The sequence below is a fragment of the Microcaecilia unicolor genome, chromosome 7 (genome assembly GCF_901765095.1).
Source record: "Microcaecilia unicolor chromosome 7, aMicUni1.1, whole genome shotgun sequence".
Classification (NCBI taxonomy): Eukaryota; Metazoa; Chordata; class Amphibia; order Gymnophiona; family Siphonopidae; genus Microcaecilia; species Microcaecilia unicolor.
Genome location: NC_044037.1, coordinates 241,829,682 through 241,853,999, shown reverse-complemented (window position 1 = coordinate 241,853,999; position 24,318 = coordinate 241,829,682). Strand labels below are relative to the sequence as shown.

Genomic DNA, 24,318 nt, shown 5'->3' with positions numbered 1-24,318 from the left:
CGATGACCCCCCCCGGACGGAAGATGAACAGATGACCTCCCTGCCCCCCTGTCAGAAAAGACCTCCCTGATGCTCTACCACCCTCCCCCCACCTTGATAGAAGAAAAGGAAGTCTAATGGCCCCTCCCCCCTCCCCATACCTTTGCTGATGAGGGAGTAGCACTCCCTCCTCGCACCAGCACCACCTCCAAAATGGCGGAGCCCTGCCCAATGCATCCTGGGATGTGCTGGGTGGAGGCTTCCTTACCATATAAGCCCAGACCTGTCAAACAACTTCTGCTGTAGGAATGTGTCTTGGGCGCATGCCCAGGCACTATCCTCCCACAGAAGTACCCCTATGATCAGAGCTAATAGTGTGCCTATATTTGCATGCTATTAGCTTTGATCATAGGGGCGGTATAGCCCCGTGCTGTTTTGGCACTAATTTTAGAGCTGTTTGGAACAGCGCGGGGCTTCTGATCATCTAAGCATAAATGATGGCAGATAAGACCTGTGCAGTCCAGTCAGTGGGCCCATCAAGATGGTCAGAGCCACACCCGCCACTCTATGGAGGTTACACTCCTTCATGTATTACCATCCAGAAAGACAATCTATAAATCATTTCAAGGCTGATTCCCTAAAGCACAGAAAACAGTACTACAAACACAGGTTACTGCAGCAGCTGCTTCCCCCCTTTTTTTTATATAATGGCACTAGTAGCAATTAATACAAGTAGCAATCCACATTAATAACAGCCCAAGTTAAGTGAATCTGCCTCTAAGTTAAGTTCAATTTAAAACACTACTTTTCTAACTTTATACATCATTTCTCCAAAGAGGTCAATGTTTATGGTTTTTAAAAGCTCCTCTATTTAGCCGCCCCTATCACTATGAATGTTAATAAAAACCAGAACAATTCTATGCTAATGTTCATCAGGGCAAAGGGAGACATCATATCACTATATATAAGCACAAAAGGCCAGATTCCTCAAATGGCATCAAATCTGGTGTAAATTCCCGCGCCTGAATTAGGCACAGTCCCCCCGAATTCTGTAACCAAATGCATAACTTTGAGGAACACCCTGAGACGCCCACACTCCCTTCCATGGCCAGACCCCTTTTCAGTTACGTGTGTTGAGATTTATGCACAAGAGGATTGTGAAAAATTACAAGAGGACCTTACAAGACTGTGAATCTAAATGGCAGATGACATTTAATGTGAGCAAGTGCAAAGTGATGCATGTGGTGAAAGAGGAGTCCAAATTATAGCTACATAATGCAAGGTTCCACATTAAGAGTCGCTGACCAGGAAAGGGATCTAGGTGTCATTATTGATGATACGTTGAAACCCTCTGCTCAGAGTGCGGTGGCTAAGAAAGCAAATAGAATGTTAGGTATTATTAGGAACAGAATAGAAAATAAAAATGAGGACATTATAATGCCTTTTTATCGCTCCATGGTGTGACCTCGAATATCATGTGCAATTCTGGTCACCGCATCTCAAAAAAAATACCCAACATATAGTGGAATTAGAAAAGGTACAGAGAAGGGTTACAAAAATGATAAAGGGAATGGGATGGCTTCCCTATGAGGAAAGGCTAATGCAGCTAGGGCTCTTCACTTTGGAGAAAAGACGGCTGAGGGGAGATATGATAGAGGTCGTTAAAATAATGAGTGGAGCAGAATGGGTAGATGTGAATCGCTCGTTTACGCTTTCCAAAAATACTAGGACTAGGGGGCACACAATGAAGCTAGAAAGTAGTATACTTAAAACGAATCGGAGAAAATATTTCTTCATTCAACATGTAATTAAACTCTGGAATTCGTTGCCAGAGAATGTAGTAAAAGCAGTTAGTTTAGCGAGGTTTAAAAAAGGTTTGGATGGCTTCATAAAGGAAAAGTCCATAGACTATTATTAAAATGAACTTGGGGAAAATCAACTGCTTATTTCTAGGATAAGCAGCATAAAATATATTGTACTGTTTTGGGATCTTGCCAGATATTTGTGACCTGGATTGGCCATTGTTGGAAAAAGGATGCTGGACTTGATTGACCTTCGTTCTGTCCCAGTATGGCGATACTTATATACTTATGAGATTCATTAAAGGCGGTATACAGCAGGTTCAGTATACAGCAGGTTCAGTTTAACATAAAACTTCCACCAAATCAAAGCAGTTTAGAATAGCACAAAAGAAAAAATCATGTGCGAGAAAAAAAAAGTATATATTGCGACACAGGAAGAAAAGACAAAAAAAGTACAAAAGAAAATGCCAGGTCTTCCAGTCTGTGGCCTGCCACTCTCTAGCAGACCTTCACTGGCATTGTGATTAAAGATCACTAAAGGGCAAGGAAAAAAATAATGGGTTTTCAATCCAATCTTGAACTTCCTAACGTTCTGTTCTAAGATAATGTGGCAAGGAATTCCAAAGTGCCGGCACCAGGCAGAAGAAAGCTCCTTCACAGACGCTATTTAATCTGGCCGCAGCTAAGGGGAAGGGGGGGGGGGGGGGGAATGATAGGAGAATATGGAATAGAATGGTATGCAGGTGAACAGAGCTAAACCTGAATTCATGTCATGAAAGATGTTCAATAAAATCACTTCTTAACTTCCATAACTTTAATGAACAAGTAACAGAAACTAGAAAATATTCACCTTAAGTGGATGATAACATGGAATCAAGAGTTTTGCTTTTAAGATATCAGGAGTTGTCACAAGTCCTTAGACTGTCTATTGAATTGCTGAGCCAAGTAATGCTTTAGAAGGCTCTGGAAAGGTAGGCAGGTAGGCCTAAATTACCATGATTCTCTTTGCCACTCGTGCCAACCAGAGTAAATTATAAAGCTGCTGATGCAGTTTCCTGAAAAGGTCAGCAGGTTGCAAGATAACATCTAAACATGGTATAAACAGAATCTAAGAATGGGAACAGACACATGTGGTAAACTGTAGAACAGGATGCCTACATGAAAAGTCCAAAATGGCACCTTTATAAAGTGTGCTTCTGCTTGGCGCCAATTTCAAGATGCCAGTTTGCGATGGCACACTCTTGTTTCCTGTATCGATACACTTTGAAACAGCCTCGGTCCGCTGACAATGAGATTCTTATTTGATATAATCTCAGACATTATCTTATTGACCCCTGATGTAGGCGTATGATGCCGAAACATGACCCACGTCGGGTATATTAATAAAGGACTCCTGACAATCCCAAACTTGAATGGCTCTTTGTGCCTTTTTGTATTCTCATTGTTGTGTGTACTTTGACCCTCCCTTCTGCTGCACCTTTATAAAGGCAACGTTATAGGCAGTTGAGTCTCTTTATAAAATATGCTCCTAGATCAAGCTCTAATAGCAAATAAATAATGATGACCACGTTTGCAGATGCTAAAAAAAAAAAAAAAAAGTATAAATTTGAGCATGCATACATTGTAATACCTAAACTATGTACCTGGGAATGCCTAGAAGCAAATCTTGCAAAAACAGTGGCACACTTTTCATCTGTATACTTTTTACTATATATGCAGACATGCAATTTTATATGTCCTTTTCTGAGTGTAAAACAAGCTTTACACACAAAAAAATATTCACAAAATTACTCCCATAGGCAGGCAAGGGGGTTGACAACATATTATTATGCTAACAATGTATTATATCTCTGGCATTTGAATTCCAATGCTGTTGAATGTGTATATTTTTGATACTGTTTCATGGTAGTTCTATTAGGTTTCAATTTATTGTTTTCAAGTTTACCTCTTTTATTGTATTTGTTTGTTTATTCGTGACATTTATACGCCACATTAAGCCTGAAACAGATTCAAGTTCAATGTGGATTATGTTTATTCTTGGTTATTTTACTATTATTATGCTGTTAACAAAATTGTTAAGTTTTATGTTAAACTGTACCTGAAATACTACTACTACTACTTAACATTTCTAGAGCGCTACTAGGGTTACGAAGCTGTACAATTTAACAAAGAGAGACAGTCCCTGCTCAAAGAGCTTACAATCTAATAGACAAGTGAACGGTTGGTCCGATAGGGGCAGTCAAATTGGGGCAGTCTGGATTTACTGAACGGTAAGGGTTAGGTGCTGAACGCAGCATTGAAGAGGTGGGCTTTAAGCAAAGACTTGAAGATGGGCAGGGAGGGGGCTTGGCGTAAGGGCTCAGGAAGATTGTTCCAAGCATAGGGTGAGGCGAGGCAGAATGAGCGGAGCCTGGAGTTGGCGGTGGTGGAGAAGGGTACTGAGAGGAGGGATTTATCCTGTGAACAGAAGTTATGGGCGGGAACGTAAGGGGAGATGAGGGTAGAAAGATAGTGAGGGGCAGCAGACTGAGTGCATTTGTAGGTAAGAAGGAGAAGCTTGAATTGAATGCGGTATCTGATCGGAAGCCAGTGAAGTGAAAATACACCGCCTTGGTTGAATCTCTTCATAAAGGTGGTTAATAAATCCAAATAAATTACATTAAAAAAAAAAACAAACAAAAAAAAAAACAACAACTAAGTTGCTGTTCTCTGCTGACATTTTCTGTTTCTACATTTCTGCACTTAATGTTGTTTCAAGAAAGGATACTAACAAGGGTGACCAAAACAAAAAGGGATGGAACGACTCTCCTTTGAGGAAAGGCTAGAGGTTAGGGCTCTTCAGCTTGGACAAGAGATGGTTGAGGAGAGATAGGATAGAGGTCTATAAAATCATGCATGGGGATAAGGCTAAATGCAAATCAGTTGTTTACCTTTTCAAAAAGTACAAAGATTAGGGGGCAGATCATGAAGTTATTAAGTAGCATATTTAAAACAATTCAGAGAAAAATATTTTTCACTTGACATACAATTATTCTCTGGAATTCATTGCCAGAGGATATGGTAAAAGCAGTTAGAATAGCCTGGTTTAAAAAAGGGTTTGACAAGTTCCTGGAGTAAAAGTCCATTATTAACAAAACAAGGTACATAAGAACATAAGCATTTCCATACTGGCACAGACCAAAGGTCCATCAAGCCCAGTATCCTGTTTCCAGTCCATGTCACAAGTACTGGCAAAATCCCAGAACAGTAAAATACTTTATGCAGCTCATCCTAGAAATAAGCAATGGATTTTCCCAAGTCCATCTTAATAATGGCTTATGAATTTTTCTTTTAGGAAAACAATCCAAATCTTTTTTAAACTATGCTAAGCTAACTGCTTTTACCACATTCTTTGGCAATGAATTCCAGAGTTTAATTATACACTGAGTACCATCCCCTTTATCAGTTTCATCGCCCTTCTCTGTACCTTTTCTAATTCCACTATCAGGCTTATTTTCGAAAGAGAAGGGCGCCCATCTTCCAACACAAATCGGAAGATGGCCGTCCTTCTCTCGGTGTAGCCTAAATCGGCATAATCGAAAGCCGATTTTGGGCGTCCTCAACTGCTTCCTGTCGCGGGGACGACCAAAGTTTATGGGGGCGTGTTGGCACCATAGCAAAGGCGAGACTGGGGCGTGATTAATAGATGGGCGTCCTTGGCCAATAATGGAAAAAAGAAGGGCATCCCTGACGAGCACTTGGCCAACTTTACTTGGTCCATTTTTACTTGCGACCAAACCTCAAAAAGGTGCCCGAACTGACCAGATGACCACCGGAGGGAATCGGGGATGACCTCCCCTTACTCCCCCAGTGGTCACCAACCCCCTCCAACCCTAAAAAAAAACAACTTAAAACTTTTTTTTTGCCAGCCTCTATGCCAGCCTCAAATGTCATACCCAGCTCTATGATAGCAGTATGCAGGTCCCTGGAGCAGCTTTAGTGGGTGCAGTGCACTTCAGACAGGCGGACCCAGGCCCATCCCCCCCTACCTGTTACACTTGTGGTGGTAAATGTGAGCCCTCCAAAACCTACTCGAAACCCACTGTACCCACATGTAGGTGCCCCCTTCACCCCTTAGGGCTATGGTAGTGGTGTACAGTTGTGGGGAGTGGGTTTTGGTGGGTTCAGCACCCAAGGTAAGGGAGCTATGCATCTGAGAGCAATTTATGAAGTCCACAGCAGTACCCCCTAGGGTGCCCGGCTGGTGTCCTGGTATGTGAGGGGGACCAGTGCACTATGAATGCTGGCTCCTCCCATGACCAAAGGGCTTGGATTTGGTCGTTTTTGAGATGGGCGTCCTCGGTTTCCATTAAGGCCGAAAACCGGGGACGACCATCTCTAAGGTCGACCATCTCAACATTTAGGTTGACCATCTCTAAGGTCGACCTAAATGTTGAGATTTGGGCGTCCCCGACTGTATTATCGGAACAAAACATGGACGCCCATCTTGTTTTGATAATACAGGTTTCCCCGCCCCTTTGCGGGGCCATCCTGCGAGGACGCCCTCATGAAAACTTGGGCGCCCCGTTCGATTATGCCCCTCTGTATCTTTTTTTAGATGTGGTGACCAGAATTGCACACAGTATTCGAGGTGTGGTTGCACAATGGAGTGATACAAGGGCATTATAACATTATTATTTTTTAAATTCCTTTCCTAATAATTCCTAACATTCTATTTGCTTTCTTAGCCGCTGCTGCACACTGATTGGAGGGTTTCAACATTATCAACGACGACACCTAGACCTTTTCCTGGGCAATGACTCCTAATGTGGAACCTTGCATCATATAGCTATAGTTTAGGTTCCTCTTTCCCACTTGCATCACTTTGTACTTGCTCACATTAAATGTCAACTGCCATTTGGATGACCAGTCTCCCAGTCTCGTAAGGTCCTCTCACAATTTTTCACAATCCTTTTGTGACTGAAGAGCTTCGAATAACTTTGTGTCATCAGTAAATGTAACTACCTTACTAGTTATTCTCATCTCTAAATTATTTATAACTACGTTAAAATGCAGCTGTCCCAGCACAGACCCCTGGGGAATCCCACTATCTACTCTTGTCCATTGAAAATACTGACCATTTAACCCTACTCGCTGCTTTTCCCTAGGGGCAAATAGCATTCAATCTTGCTACTTCTTGGATTCTGCCAGGTACTTCTGACCTGGACTGGCCACTATTGGAAACAGGATATTAGAGAAAAGGGGAAAGGTGAAGGGATTTGATATACTACCTTTCTGTGGTTACAATCAAAACAGTTTACATATTACATAGAGTTACTTTTTATGTCCCTAGTGGGCTCACAAAATTTTGCTTTTTGTTTGTACCTGGGGCAATGGCAGGTTAAGTTTCTAAAGGGAACTGTACTTGGGAACATTCCTTTGCTTTCTGATATACTCTACTTCTTTGGTGTATGTTTCTAACCACACACACTGACAGATGCTTCTTTCCATTTGTGACTAATTCACCAACTCGGTGCAGTTTTTTCACAAAGCAGCCATTGATGACAGCTGCCGCTCTGTCAGGTTTCTGGCATGATATCAAAGGTGGATGAGGTGAGCTATAGCTCATATGAGCATTGTGTATTTTGAGAAATGAATGAAATGCTCTCTCACCAGTTGACGTCTAAGTGCGGTGTTGGTAATGAAGGCAATTTCTTAGGGATGGAGATCTACATCTGGTTCAGGGTCCACAAAAGGTTATCTTCAGCATGAGGTGTGCATTGATGACGGACTTTGACGCACAATGTGCAGGATTCTTAATTTGGGACCAGTTCTTCTATATTTCTGATGTTTGCATTTTCCATATTCCCCTGCATGCTGAGCAGCTACTCACTTGTATTCTATGGGTACAACATTTACACTTCTCAAGAACACTTCTCTTCCAGTTTCAGTTGGCGATGTTTTAGCTGCAATAATGCTCATCTCTAAGTCCTTATAAGATTGCTTTGGATTCTCTAAATGTTTTCTTTTGATGTTTCTATTTCCTTCATCTCTTGAAGTTTTTATGCTTCTACTGCTATTTTCCATTTGCTATTAGAGCAGATAAATTTAAAGTCTTTTTCTGTAAGTGCAGTATGTTTCAGCTTGATATTTTGGATTGGTATTTTTGATGAGCGTCCTTTGAGGTAGTCATCCATCAGTGATACTTGTACATGCAACAATTTTATTTTTCCTTCTATATGTTTTTTTCCTAGGGGGCGGTTGTTATTTTTCTGCATGTCTTCAGGCCTTTTCTCATTCTTGGTAGGACTCCCTCAGTAATCTATTTAATCTGATGAATATTTAAGCCTGTTCTAGCATAAGCCTCAGGGCAGGTTACATTCACCATACATACAAATTATACATAACTAAAAAAATAACCTCAAAATAATCCCAACCTGCTAACAACCCTCCCCACGAATCCCCAACCATCATTAATCCTCCTTTTTCAGTAGCTTCTGTGGTTTATCTTCTGCTCCAGTGGGACCATGAACAAGCTCACCATGGCCGACAGCTGAACCTGGGATGTTATCATTACCTGAAGGTCCTGCATAATTTCTACCACCATTATTAGCACTTCTGTGTAAGCTAAGGTTTGTCACTATCAGGGGCGTATCTGAACTGCGGCGGTAGGGGGGGCCAGGGCCAGAGAGGGGGGGCACATTATAGCCCCCCCCCCCGCCGCCGCCGCCATTGCCGATCCCCCTCCCCCCAGCCGCTGCCATTGCTAACCCTCCCCCTCCGTTGCTCGCCTACCTTCGCTGGCGGGGGACCCCAACCCCCGCCAGCCGAGGTCCGCGTCCTCCTGCCGCTGCCGGCTGCCTTTGGTCCTTTCATTCTTCCATTGAAGCTGGCGCCGACGAAAAAGTTTCTTTTGAATCTGACGTCGCTGCACGTTGCACGTTGTACGTGCAGGACGTCAGACTCAGAAACAATTTCTGAGTCTGACGTCCTGCACGTACAACGTGCAGCGACGTCAGACTCAAAAGAAACTTTCGTCGGCGCCAGCTTCAATGGAAGAATTAAAGGACCAAAGGCAGCCGGCAGCGGCAGGAGGACGCGGACCTCGGCTGGCGGGGGTTGGGGTCCCCCGCCAGCGAAGGTAGGCGAGCAACGGAGGGGGAGGGTTGGCAGCGGTAGGGGGGTCCAGGGCGAAATCTGCGGGGGCCCAGGCCCCTGAGGCCCCACGCAGATACGCCCCTGGTCACTATTGTGCAGCCAGTATTCCATCCTGTCATGCTTCTAATGTAGCAGTTGCTTTGTGATGTTATTATGTAGTGAGGTCACCACTTGAAGGTAAACAGAAAGCTAAACACAAATTCAGTTTTGTAAGAAACACTGACTTTTTTTTTTACTTTTGCAACTTTATTAAACAAGGAACAGGAGCTAGAAAACATACAATTTAAGTGATTGATAGAATGGAATCAAGAATAACAGTCTGAGAGCCTCTTTCACTAAAGTGCATTAAGCAATTAATGTGGGGATTAACTTGCACTGTTAGTGCAATAGTTATTGCATTGGTTTGACAGCACCATGCTAATTCTCACATTAGCTAACAAATGTGGAAAAGGGCAGGGATTGTACCTTCACTTATAGGTGAATTGTACAGTAGCCTACTAAGTGAGGGGTGGTGGGGGAGGTAAGCAACCTAGGTAAGCCACTGGAATTCTATATAGGTCGCTAAACAGTTAGGCATAAAAAAAGCAAAAAAAAAAAAAAAACCTGGGCTCTGAGCCAGTATTCTATAATAGCAGAGTTGTGCGCTAAATCTGTTATAAAATACTAGTGTATATCTGCAGTTAAGCGCCGAACTTCAGGCACAACCACTTGTACTGTCTATGGCTTGTGTAAATGATGGCACTTAAATGCAGCAGCTGGGCGTGTAAATGCAACTATTCCATAAAGTGCATGAAACTGCATACCTGGACACCCCGACACACCCATTCCCCTCCCCAAGTAATGCAGTTGCACATGAGAGAAGTTAGGCACTCAGTTTATAGAATGGGGCGCAAATCAGTTATGCATGCAACAGCTAATTAGTGCTTGTTAATGCTAATTACTGGTACTTATCTCCAATTAAGTGCCAATTAACTAATTATTTTACATGTGTAACTGACCCTACACTATGGGTGCACACCTGCGTACCTAACTTTAGGCACCATTTATAGAATTTGGGGGTTCACCCCCAGATTTTATATAGCGCAACCAAAATTGTGTACATAAATCCGGTCATTTTCTGGACTTGCAAGTGCAATTTAATTACTTAACAAGCCAACCAGTGCTGATAATTGCCACTTAAAACAATTGCTGACACTACTTGGCATTAATTAGAATTTATGTGCAGTTCTTTGCTTCGATCTTCACCAAGGAAAATTTAGGTGGGTTACCGGTGCCGGACAGGGTATTCGAAGCTGAAGAGTCGGAAAAACGTATTGAAATATCTGTGAATCTGGAAGACGTAATGGAGCAGTTCTGCAAACTGAAGAGTAGCAAACCTCCTGGACCAGATGGTATTCACCATAGCGTACTGATAAAACTAAAAAAAAAAAAAAATGAGCTGGCAGAGCTACTGTTAGTGATTTGTAATTTATCCTTAAAATCGAACGTGGTACCGGAAAATTGGAGGGTGGCCAATGTAATGCCGATATTTAAAAAAGGTTCCAGAGGAGACCTGGGAAATTATAGACCGGTGAGTCTGACGTCGATGCTGGGCAAAATGGTAGAGACTATTATCAAGAACAAAATTACACAGCACATTCAAAAGCATGGACTAATGGGACAAAGTCAACATGGATTTAATGAATGGAAGTCTTGCCTCACCAATCTGCTGCATTTCTTTGAAGGGGTAAACAAACATGGACAAAGGTGAGCCGGTTGACATTGTGTATCTAGATTTTCAGAAGGCGTTTGATAAGGTCCCTCATGAAAGACTACAGAGGAAATTAGAGGGACATGGGATCGGAGGTAGTGTCTTACTGTGGATTAAAAACTGGTTGAAAGATAGGAAACAGAGAGTAGGATTAAAAGGTCAATATTCGCAATGGAGAAGGGTAGTTAGCAGGGTCCCTCAGGGATCGGTGCTGGGACCTCTGCTTTTTAACATATTCATAAATGACCTAGAGATGGGGGAAACTAGTGAGGTAATTAAATTTGCTGATGACACAAAGTTATTCAAAGTAGTCAAATCGGGGGAAGATTGTGAAAAACTACAAGAGGACCTTACGAGACTGGGGGATTGGGCGTCTAAATGGCAGATGACGTTTAATGTGAACAAGTGCAAAATGATGCATGTGGGAAAGAGGAACCCAAACTATAACTACGTCATACAAGGTTCAGCGTTGGGAGTCACAGACCGAGAAAGGGATCTAGGTGTCATCATTGATGATACATTGAAGACTTCTGCTCAATGTGCTGCTGCGGCTAGGAAAGCAAATAGAATGTTGGGTATCATTAGGATAGGGATTGAAAGCAAAAATAAGGATATTATTCTGCCAATGTATCGCTCCATGAAGCGGCCACATCTCGAGTATTGTGTTCAATTCTGGTTGCCGCACCTCAAAAAAGACACAGTGGAATAGGAAAAGGTGCAGAGAAGGGTGGCAAAGATGATACAGGGGATGGGACGACTTCCCTATCAGGATAGGCTGAAGAGGCTGGGGCTCTTCAGCTTGGAGAAAAGGCAACTGAGGGGAGATATGATAGAGGTCTATAAGATAATGAGTGGAATGGAACGGGTCGTTGTGGAGCGTCTGTTTATGCTTTCCAAAAATAATAGGACAAGGGGGCATGCGATGAAGCTGCAGTGTGGTAAATTTAAAACGAATTGGAGGAAATGTTTCTTCACTCAATGCGTAGTTAAACTCTGAAATTCACTGCCGGAAAATGTGGTTAAGGCGGTTAACTTAGCGGACTTCAGAAAAGGGTTGGACGGCTTCCTGGAGGAAAAAGACAAAGAATGTTATTGAATGGACGAGGGAATAATACAGTATTTCTAGGATGGGCGAGACAAATTGCTTGTTCTTTTGGCCGCTGTCGGTGACAGGGTGCTGGGCTCGATGGACCCTCGGTCTGTCCCAGCATGGTGATGCTTATGTACTTAACTTGCCAGGCATATTCTGTAATGTGGTGCACATAAATTCTAATGTGTGCTTCCAAAAAGGGGGCTTGGCCATGGGCATTCTGAAAATCTATGCACAGGTTTATAGAACACACTTGCTCTGCGCCTAACTTAGGCACCGGTATTTACATCAAGTGTTACTTGGCATAAATGGACACACCTAGAGTTAGGCGCAGGCATAGCCGGCTAGGTGTATTCTATTTTTTCACAGAAAGGGTTGTGGATATGTGGAATGCCCTCCCGCGGGAGGCGGTGGAGATGAAAATGGGTATGGAATTCAAACATGTGTGGGATAATCACAAAGGAATCTTGTTTTGAAGGAATGGATCCGCGGAATCTTAGCAGAGATTAGGTGGCAACGCCGGTAATTGGGGAACGAAACCAGTGGGTCTACGCCGTGAATGTGACTGAATAGATAGGGATGGGCTGGAGTGTAAATTTTAAGGCGTGGTGGACTCTGGTCCTGAGGAACTGAGTTCAATTCCCACTTCAGGCACAGCTCCTTGTGACTCTGGGCAAGTCACTTAACCCTCCATTGCCCCAGGTACAAATAAGTACCTGTACATGTAAGCCGCATTGAGCCTGCCATGAGTGGGAAAGCGCGGGGTACAAATATAACTAAAAAAAAAAAAAAACTTAGTACAAAGAGTGCTGGGCAGACTTCTATGGTCTGTGCCCTGAAAATGGAAAGGAGAAATCAAGGTCAAGTATATATATAAAGTAGCACATACGAGTTTATCTTGTTGGGCAGACTGGATGGACATATAAGTCTTTATCTGCCGTCATTTACTATGTTACTATAAACCGTGTCTAAGTCTAGGTGCAGTTTACAGAATACACCTAGGAGGAAATATTTTTGGCGCTGATTTTTCAGGTGTTGTATATAGAATCTGTGCTAACACAGCAGATAACATGGAACAATTAATACCACCTCCACGGGTTGCGTTAAGTGCATTCACATTAATACACAACGAAGTTACTATGTGGTAACTGCATTGTTTTGCTATAAGTGTATGGGATAAGGATAGACACACATCAAACAGTTAACACAGAGGCTCTGAAGTTATATGTTAATTTTGACCATTAATGCATTATAATTGCAAAATTTTAATATATTTTACTAAATATGGGCCCTTAGAGTCTAAATCATTAGGAGTTGTTATGAGTCCTCAGAGTACATCTGCTGAATTGCTGGACCATGTCTAATGAATTACTGCACTCTTGAGAGGCAGGAAAGTGAAGCTGAGTTCTAAGCCCTTCAGAGTCCTGGCCCACAAAATGGAGAACCTGCTTCACAACAGAAAATCCCCACCACTTGTCCAATCAGAGGAAAGATTATAAACCTGTTGATGCAGTTTCCTGAAATGGCCAGCAGGTGGCAGCATAACATATAAATAGATGTAAATAGAATCTAAGCATATCCTTATAGCAAAGCAACAAAATTACTGTTGTGACAGCACACAGCTGAGGAATGCATTGAACAATTGGAAGACGAAAAAAGGTACATTCAGTTTAGTTGAAAACTTGGAAAATAAAAACAAGAGATCTAGGAATCTGAAGAGGAAGCAATGGACTGAAGAGACTGGCAAGCTGGTATTTTCAGCAATCTTTTGAAGACTGCTACTTTAGTAATGTTCATTTAGCCTGAAAAGCAGTGAGAAGTGGGCAATTGTGGATTAAAGCGCCCACTCACCATCTGAAAGACATTAACAAAAAAACTCAGTGTATGTGTGGAACAGTTCCTAATATACAAAAGGGAGGGAGGGGGAAAAACTGGCAGAAGCTTTGGACATCTGTTTTCTCATGCTCGGAATAGGGACCGCATGTCATTGGTAGCCGCTCACAAACTGCAAGATTTAGGTTCAAATTCAGGAAACTTTATTGTACATGTGTTGTCAAAGCATTAGATAGGAAAAGTAATCTATAAAGCTATTGTTCACGAGTAAATCAGTGCAGAAATGTTTTTTTTATACAACTACCTGCCCTATGGCATGTTACATATGTACAGCCCATATACACATGTTGTACACACAGTGTTTCAGGCATGTTCTGGGGGGGGGAGGGTTAGAGTGAGGTTTGCAAATATGTTCCTACTTTTGGATTTTCAAAGGTATGTGTGTATTTTTCCTCAAAAATTATGCATACTACACCAAACAGCAGGTGTAGATGTCTGTCCACAGCTTTCCTGAACCAATTTTCAAAGCAAAAGTGCTTTGAAAATTGCTTCAGCAGAATCCATATAGTGAAAATATTGTGCACATTTTTAAAACTATGCAGGCACTTATAAACTTACCTGCGAAAAGCAGTTAACATAAAACAGAATACAAAGTACAGAAAAGATTATTAAGGAAAGTTAATTCCCAAGTACTGGTGTTGATCTGCAGAGCCAGGACCGGCTTTTCTGCACCGGGGCCAGAGTCTGAATTCTCCATCACCCTTCACTTTTGTAATAATAGAGTGTGTTTTAGTTGTGGACAATGTAGTTTTACCATGTACATTTTGCATATTTCTCAAATGAGACATAAGCCAATCCCTAAAAATTGAAAATAAATCATTTTATTTTCTTCGTTTCGATGTCTTGGAATTACAATTTTCTAATCAGGTTTGTTTTTCCACTGTCCTTGTGTCTCCTAAGTTCTTTTCCAGTGGTTCCCTTCCATTTCTTCCTTTTCCTCCTGTCTTCTCTATATCTGCTCAACAATAATCTTCCCTTTCCTAGCAGATCCTTCATCCCATCTATATACCCCTCCCTTCAGACACACAAGCCACTATTCCCCTTTCTTTCCTCTACCTTTCTGCCGTCCAGTCTGACCCACTTCTTGTCCCTCCCACAACCTCAATGCTGATTTCTTCTCCCTATTTCCCTACTTGTATTCCTTTTTGACCCTTCCTTCTCTGCACTCATTCTCCATTTTCCCACTCTCCATCCTGACTCTGTTCCCTCAGCCTCCAGCCCCCTTCCCACCTCCCTCTGGTCCTTCCCATGGCTTCCAACCCAGGCTGTATTCTAGTCACCCTCAGTGGCCTTAATTAATACCATTCCCCTCCCCCCCACACACAAAAGCCAGCAGCGGGAGGAGGCACTTTCTTCATTCCCCATACAGGGCTGCAGTCCCAGCACTTCCCCCAGATTGCATGCCCTCCAGCATTCCTGATCAATGCCACACAGCACTTGGGCTTCCAGCTAAATCAACATCAAAAGAAGTACTTAATGGGCATATCATCTCCTCAGTGGTGTCACTAGACAGAAATATTTGGGGTGACAACAGGGAGGAAGTTGACTTAGGCGTTGGAGGGAAGCCACAGTAGCTGCTTTGGTTTTGTGTACTTTTGGACCCTCACTTTTGCTACTTCTTGGGGAAGCCACAGGGCCATTTCCGCACACCATGCCTACCACCACCATATCACACCCACCCTCCCTCATTTTTAAATTAGTAATGTAAGATATCAGGTTCTTCTACGCATAAAGAAGTACATAAGTGTTGCCATACCATGAACGAAGGACATATCAAGCCCAGTATCCTGCTTCCAACAGTGGCCAATTCAGGTCACAAGTACCTGGTAAGATCCCAGAACAGTACAATACATTTTATGCTGCTTATTCCAGAAATAAGCAGTGGATTTTCCCCAAGTCCATTTTAATAATGGCTTATGGACCTTTCTTTTAAGAAGCCATCCAAACCTTTTTTAAACCCCGCTAAGCTAACTGCTTTTACCATATTCTCTGGCAATGAGTAAAGAAATATTTTCTCTGATTCATTTTAAATTTACTACTTTGTAGCTTCATTGCGTGCCCCCTAGTCCTAGTATTTTTGGAAACAGTAAACAAGCAATTCATGTCTACCTGTTCTATGCCACTCAGTATTTTATATACCTCTATCATATCACCCCTCAGCCGTCTTTTCTCCAAGCTGAAGAGCCCAAGCCGTTTCAGCCTTCATAGAGAAATTGTCCCCCTCTCTAGCCAGTTACAGCTACCTGGTAAAGGCACCATTATAATTGATAGCATCATTCAACAAATTCTTCTGTATGGAAGTCTGTCTGGATTCTCTATAGGAATGGACAGAATCTCAATACAAACTCTGCATATCCAGTTCTGTATCACAAGCTCCACATTCTCCAACAATGGAGCCAGTCCCCTAACAACTTACCATACAAAAAAAAAAAAATATTCAAATTGTGATTATCACCTCAGGAGCACACGCTCCTTCCATTGCCTGGCATTTATTTATTTATTTTAAAGCAGATGGGTTTTTTGTTTGTGTGGTGTGACTACAGGATGTGGTGACCACTAGTCTTGAGCTTCTAGGCCCCAGAGCCCGCTTTCAAATAGCACAAGATGCTGCAAAAAGATATTCAGAACCTATATAGGAAATTTATCACACCATAACAGCCCTAACCCCCAGGACTCAAACTGCAGCAATGCTACATGTGATAGACAACACTAGAAATATTACACTGGGCCCTAGAGTACCAATGTAGCTGCTGCTGAGAAACTGTAACAAGTTGGGTTGTTACAGACTCATAGACAGACACTACATGCTAGCAGAAATCCATCACACATGCAAAACATGACCACAAACTGAAATGACCCCCCCCCCCCCCCAGGCCTCATAAGCAATGCAATACTGGAGAAACAGAAATGCATTTTATCCTTTACTTTGCAAAATACAAAAAATAGAGAAGATGTACATTTCCTAAAATGGACACATTGGGGCTCATTTTCAAAGTACTTTACAAACTTCAATAGGTTACTATGAAACCAAAGTTTCATAGTAACCTATGGAAGTTTGTAAGTCTAAGTTTAAGTGCTTTGAAAACGAACTTGTCCCAGTCTGTTTTCCACTTTCCCTTGTGTCAGTCAACTCCTAAATTCTTTTCCCAGTGCCTCGTTTTCATTTTTTTTTTCCTCACCTCCAGTCTTATTTCCTTCCTTCCTCTACATTTGTCTCAGTTACCTTCCCTTTATCTTTTTTTGCCATTTCTTCTATGCTTTTCCACTTTGCTCCATGCACCACCCCCTTGCTGCCTGCATCCAGGGCAGACCGCCCCCACTGCCCCGCCCTTGCTATGCTAGAGGGTCCACCTACACACTGCCCCAACATTATCTGGATGGTGCCGAGGTGGTCTCTAAGGATGTTCAACAGTATTACTGACACAATTCTGGAACCGAGGTGCTAAACCTTTATGTACATAAATGTTTATTTATTTATTTATTTCCTTACCACCCTTTTGAAGGAATTCATGCAAGGTGGTGTTTACAATACTATCATATACTTTAACAGTGTGTTTTGCAAGTAGGGTGCACTCAGGGATGGAGCATGAATGGGATACAGGCAGAGCTCCCACTTACCAAATACTGTAAGTTACCCGGGTATGTGCCACACTAGATGTTCACGTGTACATCAGCTCTATGGTTGGCGTACTTGCTTATGCCTAAATGTAACATGTCCGCTTTCATGGTTGTGCTAGTATTCTATAAAGGAAGGTGGGGCCTACTTTCCTTTGTAGCAGGGGTTCTCAACGAATACGCATGAGATAGATTTACATATAACAGAAGCAGTGCATGCTAATTTATATCATGCGTATTCATTTGAATGCCAGACTGGATTGGGGAGAGAACCCCTGGTTCCTACTTCAAGTCCTCTGGCATGAAATTCTATGAGCCCTGTTATAGAATTGTCAATTTCTGTATAATGTTATAGCCAGTGCCAATATCCATACAGAAGTTGCGGAAATACCGATATTTGGCTTTCAGTATCAGGGCTTATATTATGCTTTATACTCAAAGCTCAAATTTTCACATAAGTGTTCTTTTAAAAAGATGAAATGAGCGTGAAACATTGAAGGCTATCTCTGCTTTCACATTAACGAGTATCCAAAGATGAGAGTGGCTTTGTTTTACTTTAAGTACATCTCCCTCTGAACCACAGAGGTAATTTCCTTGAGATTATAAAGATAAAAATAACCTTTAAATTGCAGTAACAGAAAACAGCTGACACACATACAAGATCATATTTTCATAAGTGTTTATCATTCTTAGTTCTTACTAAGCATCTTTTGAAAATATGGTGAAAATACAGAAAAACATTTTTGTTTTAAAATAAGGTCCATGGGTAGAAATCGCTTGACATGTATTAATCACAGAGGAGTAACAAACATTAATGGCTCTATGCCAAGGAATGCGACATTGGCAAACAGACCAAAAGTTACAGACAAGAATAAACACCTACAGATAGAAAGTTACCCAAGGCAACACACCAATGAAGAAATATTTCTTTTAGAACCAGATCACTGCATCAATGACCTAATGAACTTCAGAAATATCCAAGACTGTAGGAAATTCAAAATGGAAATGCTCGGCCACTTTAAAGAGAAAAGGATTAAAGATCTGGACTTTCTAACCCAATACCCACTGTTCCTCTGCCACATTTTTTCAGATAAATAAAACTAATTTTATAGCCCCCCCCCCCATTTCTAAAATTCAAAGTAGATAACAACATAACACAATCAAAATGCTAAAGCCACCTCTACCTCCTTTACCCTTTGTATCTCCACTGTAGTCTGCAAGTCACTAGTATAATCTAGTCAATACGCTGATCCAAAAGTATCACCTTATTTTTTGTTTTCGACCTGTATTCCCCTCCTAGTAGTTGTTATACCAGGTAACCCATAAAAGGGGTAGTAGACCCGACCATCTCTCATAGAATTTTGCAAAGCTATTATTTCTAGTGTCGATCTTACCCCAACACTTTCCTGTGCTCCCAGGAACGTCTACACGCAGATCTCACAAACTTATGACCATTCAAGCCCGCTTCTAAACAGAGCAATATAAGCTGTATCACTCTGTTTAGAAGAGGGCAACTGAGTTCAGTCCAGCTCTCAAGGATGCCACCTGCAAATGTGTTTTGAAACAGCAGGCCACTGCCTAGAGCGACCATGCTGTTTGGGACTTCAGAGCTTCGCACACCTCTACTGGGGTGCAGATGAGAGCAAAAGCATGGGATGCCTGAGACCAGACTGTTTGGTTTTAGCATTTTAATAACAGTACAAAAAAATTTAAAGACATTTTAGTATCAAGAACAGCTCTCTAGTACCTTAACTAGTAACTGACATCCAAAGAATCATTTGAAGGGAAAGATCCCAGTAATATCATATCGTGCAGATGTACTGAGAGGTCAAAGTTTCTGGTGGTGGAAATTTGTGGTTGGAGACTATGTGCCCAAGCAGAAATAGCATCTGGAATTGAATGAGCTATGCTTTAGGCATTATTTTTGCAGGGCTACAAACCGCCCACAACAGCTGGATGAAACAAGCTGGCCATTCTGCTTAAGCGGAAGGAGAAAGTCCAAAAAATACCTCAAATCAATGCATAGGTCCAGAACAAGCATTATGCAAAATAAGATTTAGGAGTCTGTTTACTAAAAAGCAGTAAATCTTTGCCGTTATGACACTTTCACAAGAAAAATTCACACAAAGAGCAAAGGCTGTGCAATAACCGGTGGGGGGTTGTTGCTCGATGTGCCCCCTGTAGTTACTGCACAGAAAAGTTCCTTACTGTGGATTAAATTCATTCGCAAATTGTGCACAAGCAGGGAGGAGGTAATTCACTAAATGGTGCCGGCAATTCAGCATGGAAAAACTTGAGCACTATGGGCCAGATTCTATATATGGCACCTAGAAAATCCGGGTGGAAAACATTTCCGCCTAAGTGTATTCTACAATGGGTGCCTATATTTAGAATACGCTTGATACCATAGTGCCTAAAATTACAAACCTCTATTTACACCAATGAAGACGTGGCATAAATCCCTGCATGTAGATTTAGGCTCATTGGGCCATACTCTGTAACTACGTACGTAAATTTTGGAACGCCCATGAAATGCCCATAACCACAGCCTTTTTGCCTGCATATATTAGAATTTAAGCATACTGCGTTACAGAACACGCTTAGCAAGTTATGCACATAAGTTCTAATTATTGCCAATTAGTACTCATTATTGTTTGTTAAGTGCTGTTAAAAATGCTGATTGGCTTGTTAAGCCAATTAAGTTATGCGTGCTGTTATGGCATACGCTTAGATTTCAGTGCGGAACGCAAGACGCGATATGTAGAATCTGGTGCCCATTATAGGACAGCATTCGGCGCAGACCCTTTGCCTAACTTTAGGTGCTGTACTATAGCAGGTGTAAATGCTGGCGCCCAACTTAGGTGTGCTTCGGGCGAATTCTGTAAATCTGCGCATTCCTGGCCATGCCCCCTTTTCAGAGATGCACGAATTGAATTTAGGCACTGTGCTTTATAAAATAGTGTGGAGTGTGATGCATGTGCAAATTTTTAAGACTGTCGACTAATATCAATAATTGGTTGTTAGCACCCAATCATTTAGGTTTCCGAGCTCATTAGTTGTCAGTTTGCGTGTGCGTCTCTGATGCATGCACAAAGTTGCACATGGAAATCTGTGCATAATATATAGAATCCAGGGGTTAATGTCTGCTCCAAGAGGTGTTAATGATATATTCTTAATCCCAATGCAAAAAAATATTATATATATGCAAGTATGTTAGGTAGCAATCTCTTATATCTTGTATCACACACTAGCAGGGCTTCGGAGGTAACTTTTCACACAGGGCACACAGCCCTGTGGAGATTCATCTGTGTTTTGGTTAGGGCTATCACCCTGATGCAGGTTTATCAAAACATGGGCTGTGTTGGTGACAGTACTAAGTAAACATTCAAAAGATAAGTGAAACGAATTTTCAATGGTTGAAATTCAATTAAATTGTGGATTGGAATATGAGAGACCTGCACCGGGAACAGAATTTGCGGGTTCCTGCAGGGATGGAAGCAGTTCCTGTGGGGTTCCCGTGGAAGTGTAATCTGCACCCGCGTCAGCCTCTCACCTCCAGAGTACAAAGTTGTTTGAGTGCCTCCTCCTCCTCCTTGCTTTAACAGAACAGATGTTGCAAAGTCTATCATTAAGGAAGTGGTAGAGACACAAATGGTGACAGAATTCAAAAAGGCGTGGGATGAACACAGAGAATCTCTAATTAGAAAATGAAAGTTATAAAAAAAACCCTAAACTTAAATGGCTGCATGTGTGTGGATGTGTTGAGTGACACTTAGATGGCAACTCCAGCTGTGATGTACTAGGGCTGATACCAGGCAGACTTGTATGGTCTGTTTCTCTTATATAGCAATCTGATTTAGGATGGGCTGGAAAGGACTTAGACAGCAACTTCAGTGGCTGGAACATGAGGACAGTGCTGGACAGACTTTTGTGGTCTGTGTCCCGAAAATGAGAAGACGAGTAGGCTGGAGTGGGCTTTGATAGCAATTCCAGCAGTTGGAACACAAGGATAGGACCAGATGGACTTCTATGGTCTATGTCCCAGAAACACCAAAGAAAGACCATAATCAAGTATATAATATCATGTTCATTGTTGATTTAATCATGAATTGATAATGAGTGTGACTATTGGGCAGACTGGATGGACCGTTCAGGTCTTTATCTGTCAGCACTTAGTATGTTACTATTAATCCTCTCAGCTTCCGGGCTGATGCGCAGACCTCAGCTCTGACACAGGCACGAACATCAGAGGTCACATGACCTACTGGCGTGTGTATGTGGTGACCTCTCAGCACACAGTGCTAGTGAATCAGAGACAAGTCTTACATGTGTGCACCAGAGTGTTCCAAGTTCCAACTTCCGTTCTTTCCTTGCCTGTAGTGCTGTGCCTCAAACCTAGAGAGACTGAGAGAGCTGACCAGAACATTTTTTTTTACGTACCATTAAATTCTTGCGGGACTAGGTGGGGATGGGTAAGATTCCAGTGCGGATGGGTGGAGATGGGTAATATTTCAGCAGGGACAGGCGGGGATGGATAAGATTTCTGTCCCCGTGCAACTCTCTATTGGAATTGTCAAGATTAAAGTTGAGATTTTAATAACTGAACAATATATTTCACACTAGTATTGCTAGAGGCAATGATGACGGTTTAAGTAAGACACAGGACTGTGCACCCTTCTAGGCTCTGCTAGTGTGTGATATAAGAGATTGCTACCTAACATACTTGCATACATACATTTTGTTTTTGTGTGTTGAGATTTCTAATATATCATTTGGTTATTGCCCCCCCCCCCCATTTAAAATACTTTTGGGGATTTCAATTCTTGATTTACCAAGAGGTGTTAATTGCATCTGCACAAGTGACAGTTCACATTAATTACTGTGTACATACTGAAGTGCACAGTCCACACACAATCTCAATCTGTGCTAAACGGCCTGCGATTTATAGTGCACTGCCTGCTTGTACACACACCTGAACCTCTCAATCTAATGTGTGCTAAATTCCAGGCCAACTGATCAGCATTCTTTAGTAAAAATGCCTCTTAATGCCTAGCTGCAAACTGTAGAATTCCCAGTGCAAAACCAAGGTCTGCATTTTGCCAAAAAAAAAAAAAAAAAAGCAGCTTTACTATGCCTGCCTCAGCAAATGGCTCAACTGGGTAAAATAAAAGGGTCCCTAACATGAGTTTCTCCTACGTTCATACATATTTCTATTCATATTGAAATACACTAAGACGGTAACTTAATAGCAAGAAGTCTAGATAAAAAGTGAAAAAAAAGGTCCTACTGTATTGTATACTGCTAGATTGATCCCCAGCAGCAGCACTGGGGAAAGTGTAAATCTGTGCCAGAAACAATCGGTGCATATGTATGTCTTTTATAATATACATCAGAGGCAGACTGACAGTGGCCAGGGCCCACAGGCAGTAAAGATCATTGAGGCTCCACCCGGCCACTGCCCACCACAACACTGCTGCTCCCCTCCCGCACATGACAGCCCCTCCCCATCGCTGCCCCCCTCCCACAGCCCCTGAGCCAAAGTGGGCCCTCCCTAGTCCTATTCTTGAAGGGCCCTGATGGTCTAGTGGCTTCTTGGGGAGCAGGAAAGAACTCAACTTCTTCCCGCTCGCTATCGCTACTGTGTCCGGCGCCAGCTGTGTTTTCAAAATAGTTGCCGAGACTGCCACAGGAAGTATCGGCAGCCATTTTTAAAACATGGCGGTAGCGCGACGCAGAGTAGTGGCAGCAGGCAGGGCCTTTCAAGGTAGAACCGAGGAGCGATGTAATATGCGGTGGCAGCGGACAACTGGGCAGAGCCTCTGAGCCCCCTAGAGCCTCTTGGCCTTCGAGCACTGCCCGGTTGCCCAAATGGTCAGTCCACCCCTGATATACTTACACACATGCTCTTCCTTCACTCTTGCCTGGCTTCAACATGGCAGCTATAACCCCTAGTGGAAGTCTTGTAGTAGTCAATCTGCCATATAAGGGCAACCTGCAGATTTACTCCTAGCATCCCTGGGTGAGTCCCGGGGGATGGGGGAAGTTGGGATTGCTCATGTTGGGGTTTCTGCTTGGTGGGGGAGTCCGGATAAAGGGGGTTCTGTAAAGGGGAGAGGCTTGTTTTGGGGGCACCTGTTAATGGGGAAGGAGGTAGCTAATTAGAATGGTTGCGTGAGACATTTTTTTTTCTAGCAGTAGGGCCTGTGTTATGTGTCTCAGTAGATGGTGCAGATGCACCTGTGCTATATGCCAAGGCAGGTAAAGTGGGACCTGTGTGATAAGTGCAGAGCAGAAGCTGGCTAGGCCCCTACATTTACTGCAGGCTTTGCATTTATCACACACGAATTTTTATACTTAAGATGTGATAAGTACAAACACTTACTGCATTTTAACATTCCCTTACATTATCACCAACATCTACTACATAATTTGCTTTTGAATCTGATGTAAACTGCCCTTAATTCTTGATTGTATCTATTTTGTCAGATTCAGAAGTATGAAGAAAAATGATTCGCAGGTGTATATCTGAGTGCAACTGAGCCAAATACCTGCATCATCCACCTTCCTCAGTTCTTCTCCGCCAAGACAGACAAAATATCTTTACTCTGCATAAAGCTTGAGCCAGGTGACTGCTCAAAAGTGCTGAGCAAGGCATTTTTTTTTTTTGCATGCCTGTGAATATTACTGTGGCACGTTTTTCAGTGATGTGATCCAGTGCATTAGAGGAGTTTACAAATTAAAAACAGTATCCTGAAGCTGCTAAATTCAATTCCAAGTCTGAAAAAAAATATTTTCACAGAAGAACGTGGCAGAATAGGCAATTGTGTACACCATGGCTTACCTTAGCCATCTGCGCTTGAACACCAGTAGCCTTCAAAGCAGACACAGCCTTCTGAGCAGCTGCTGGGCTGTCAAAATCTACAAAACCATAGCCTAAGAAATGGGAGGGAAAATAAATGTGTTTTAATGTGGAAATCACAAAAGTAAATCAACAAAATAAAAGCTTGCTAAATATAAATCAGATGCTGTGTTAATATGGTGTTTAGGAGGTA

The 24,318-nt window shown here is 42.3% G+C and overlaps 1 protein-coding gene across 6 annotated transcripts in view; it reads right to left on the bottom strand.

Annotated features, from left to right (window-relative positions):
- RBMS1 (RNA binding motif single stranded interacting protein 1) overlaps nucleotides 1-24,318 on the bottom strand; it is a 381,888-nt gene that overhangs the window by 65,522 nt on the left and 292,048 nt on the right. For all 6 annotated transcript variants that reach the window (XM_030210712.1, XM_030210715.1, XM_030210714.1 and 3 more), the window contains exon 4: nucleotides 24,108-24,199. In XM_030210712.1, coding sequence (XP_030066572.1) covers nucleotides 24,108-24,199 — 92 coding nt within the window. The remainder of the gene's footprint in view (nucleotides 1-24,107; nucleotides 24,200-24,318) is intronic.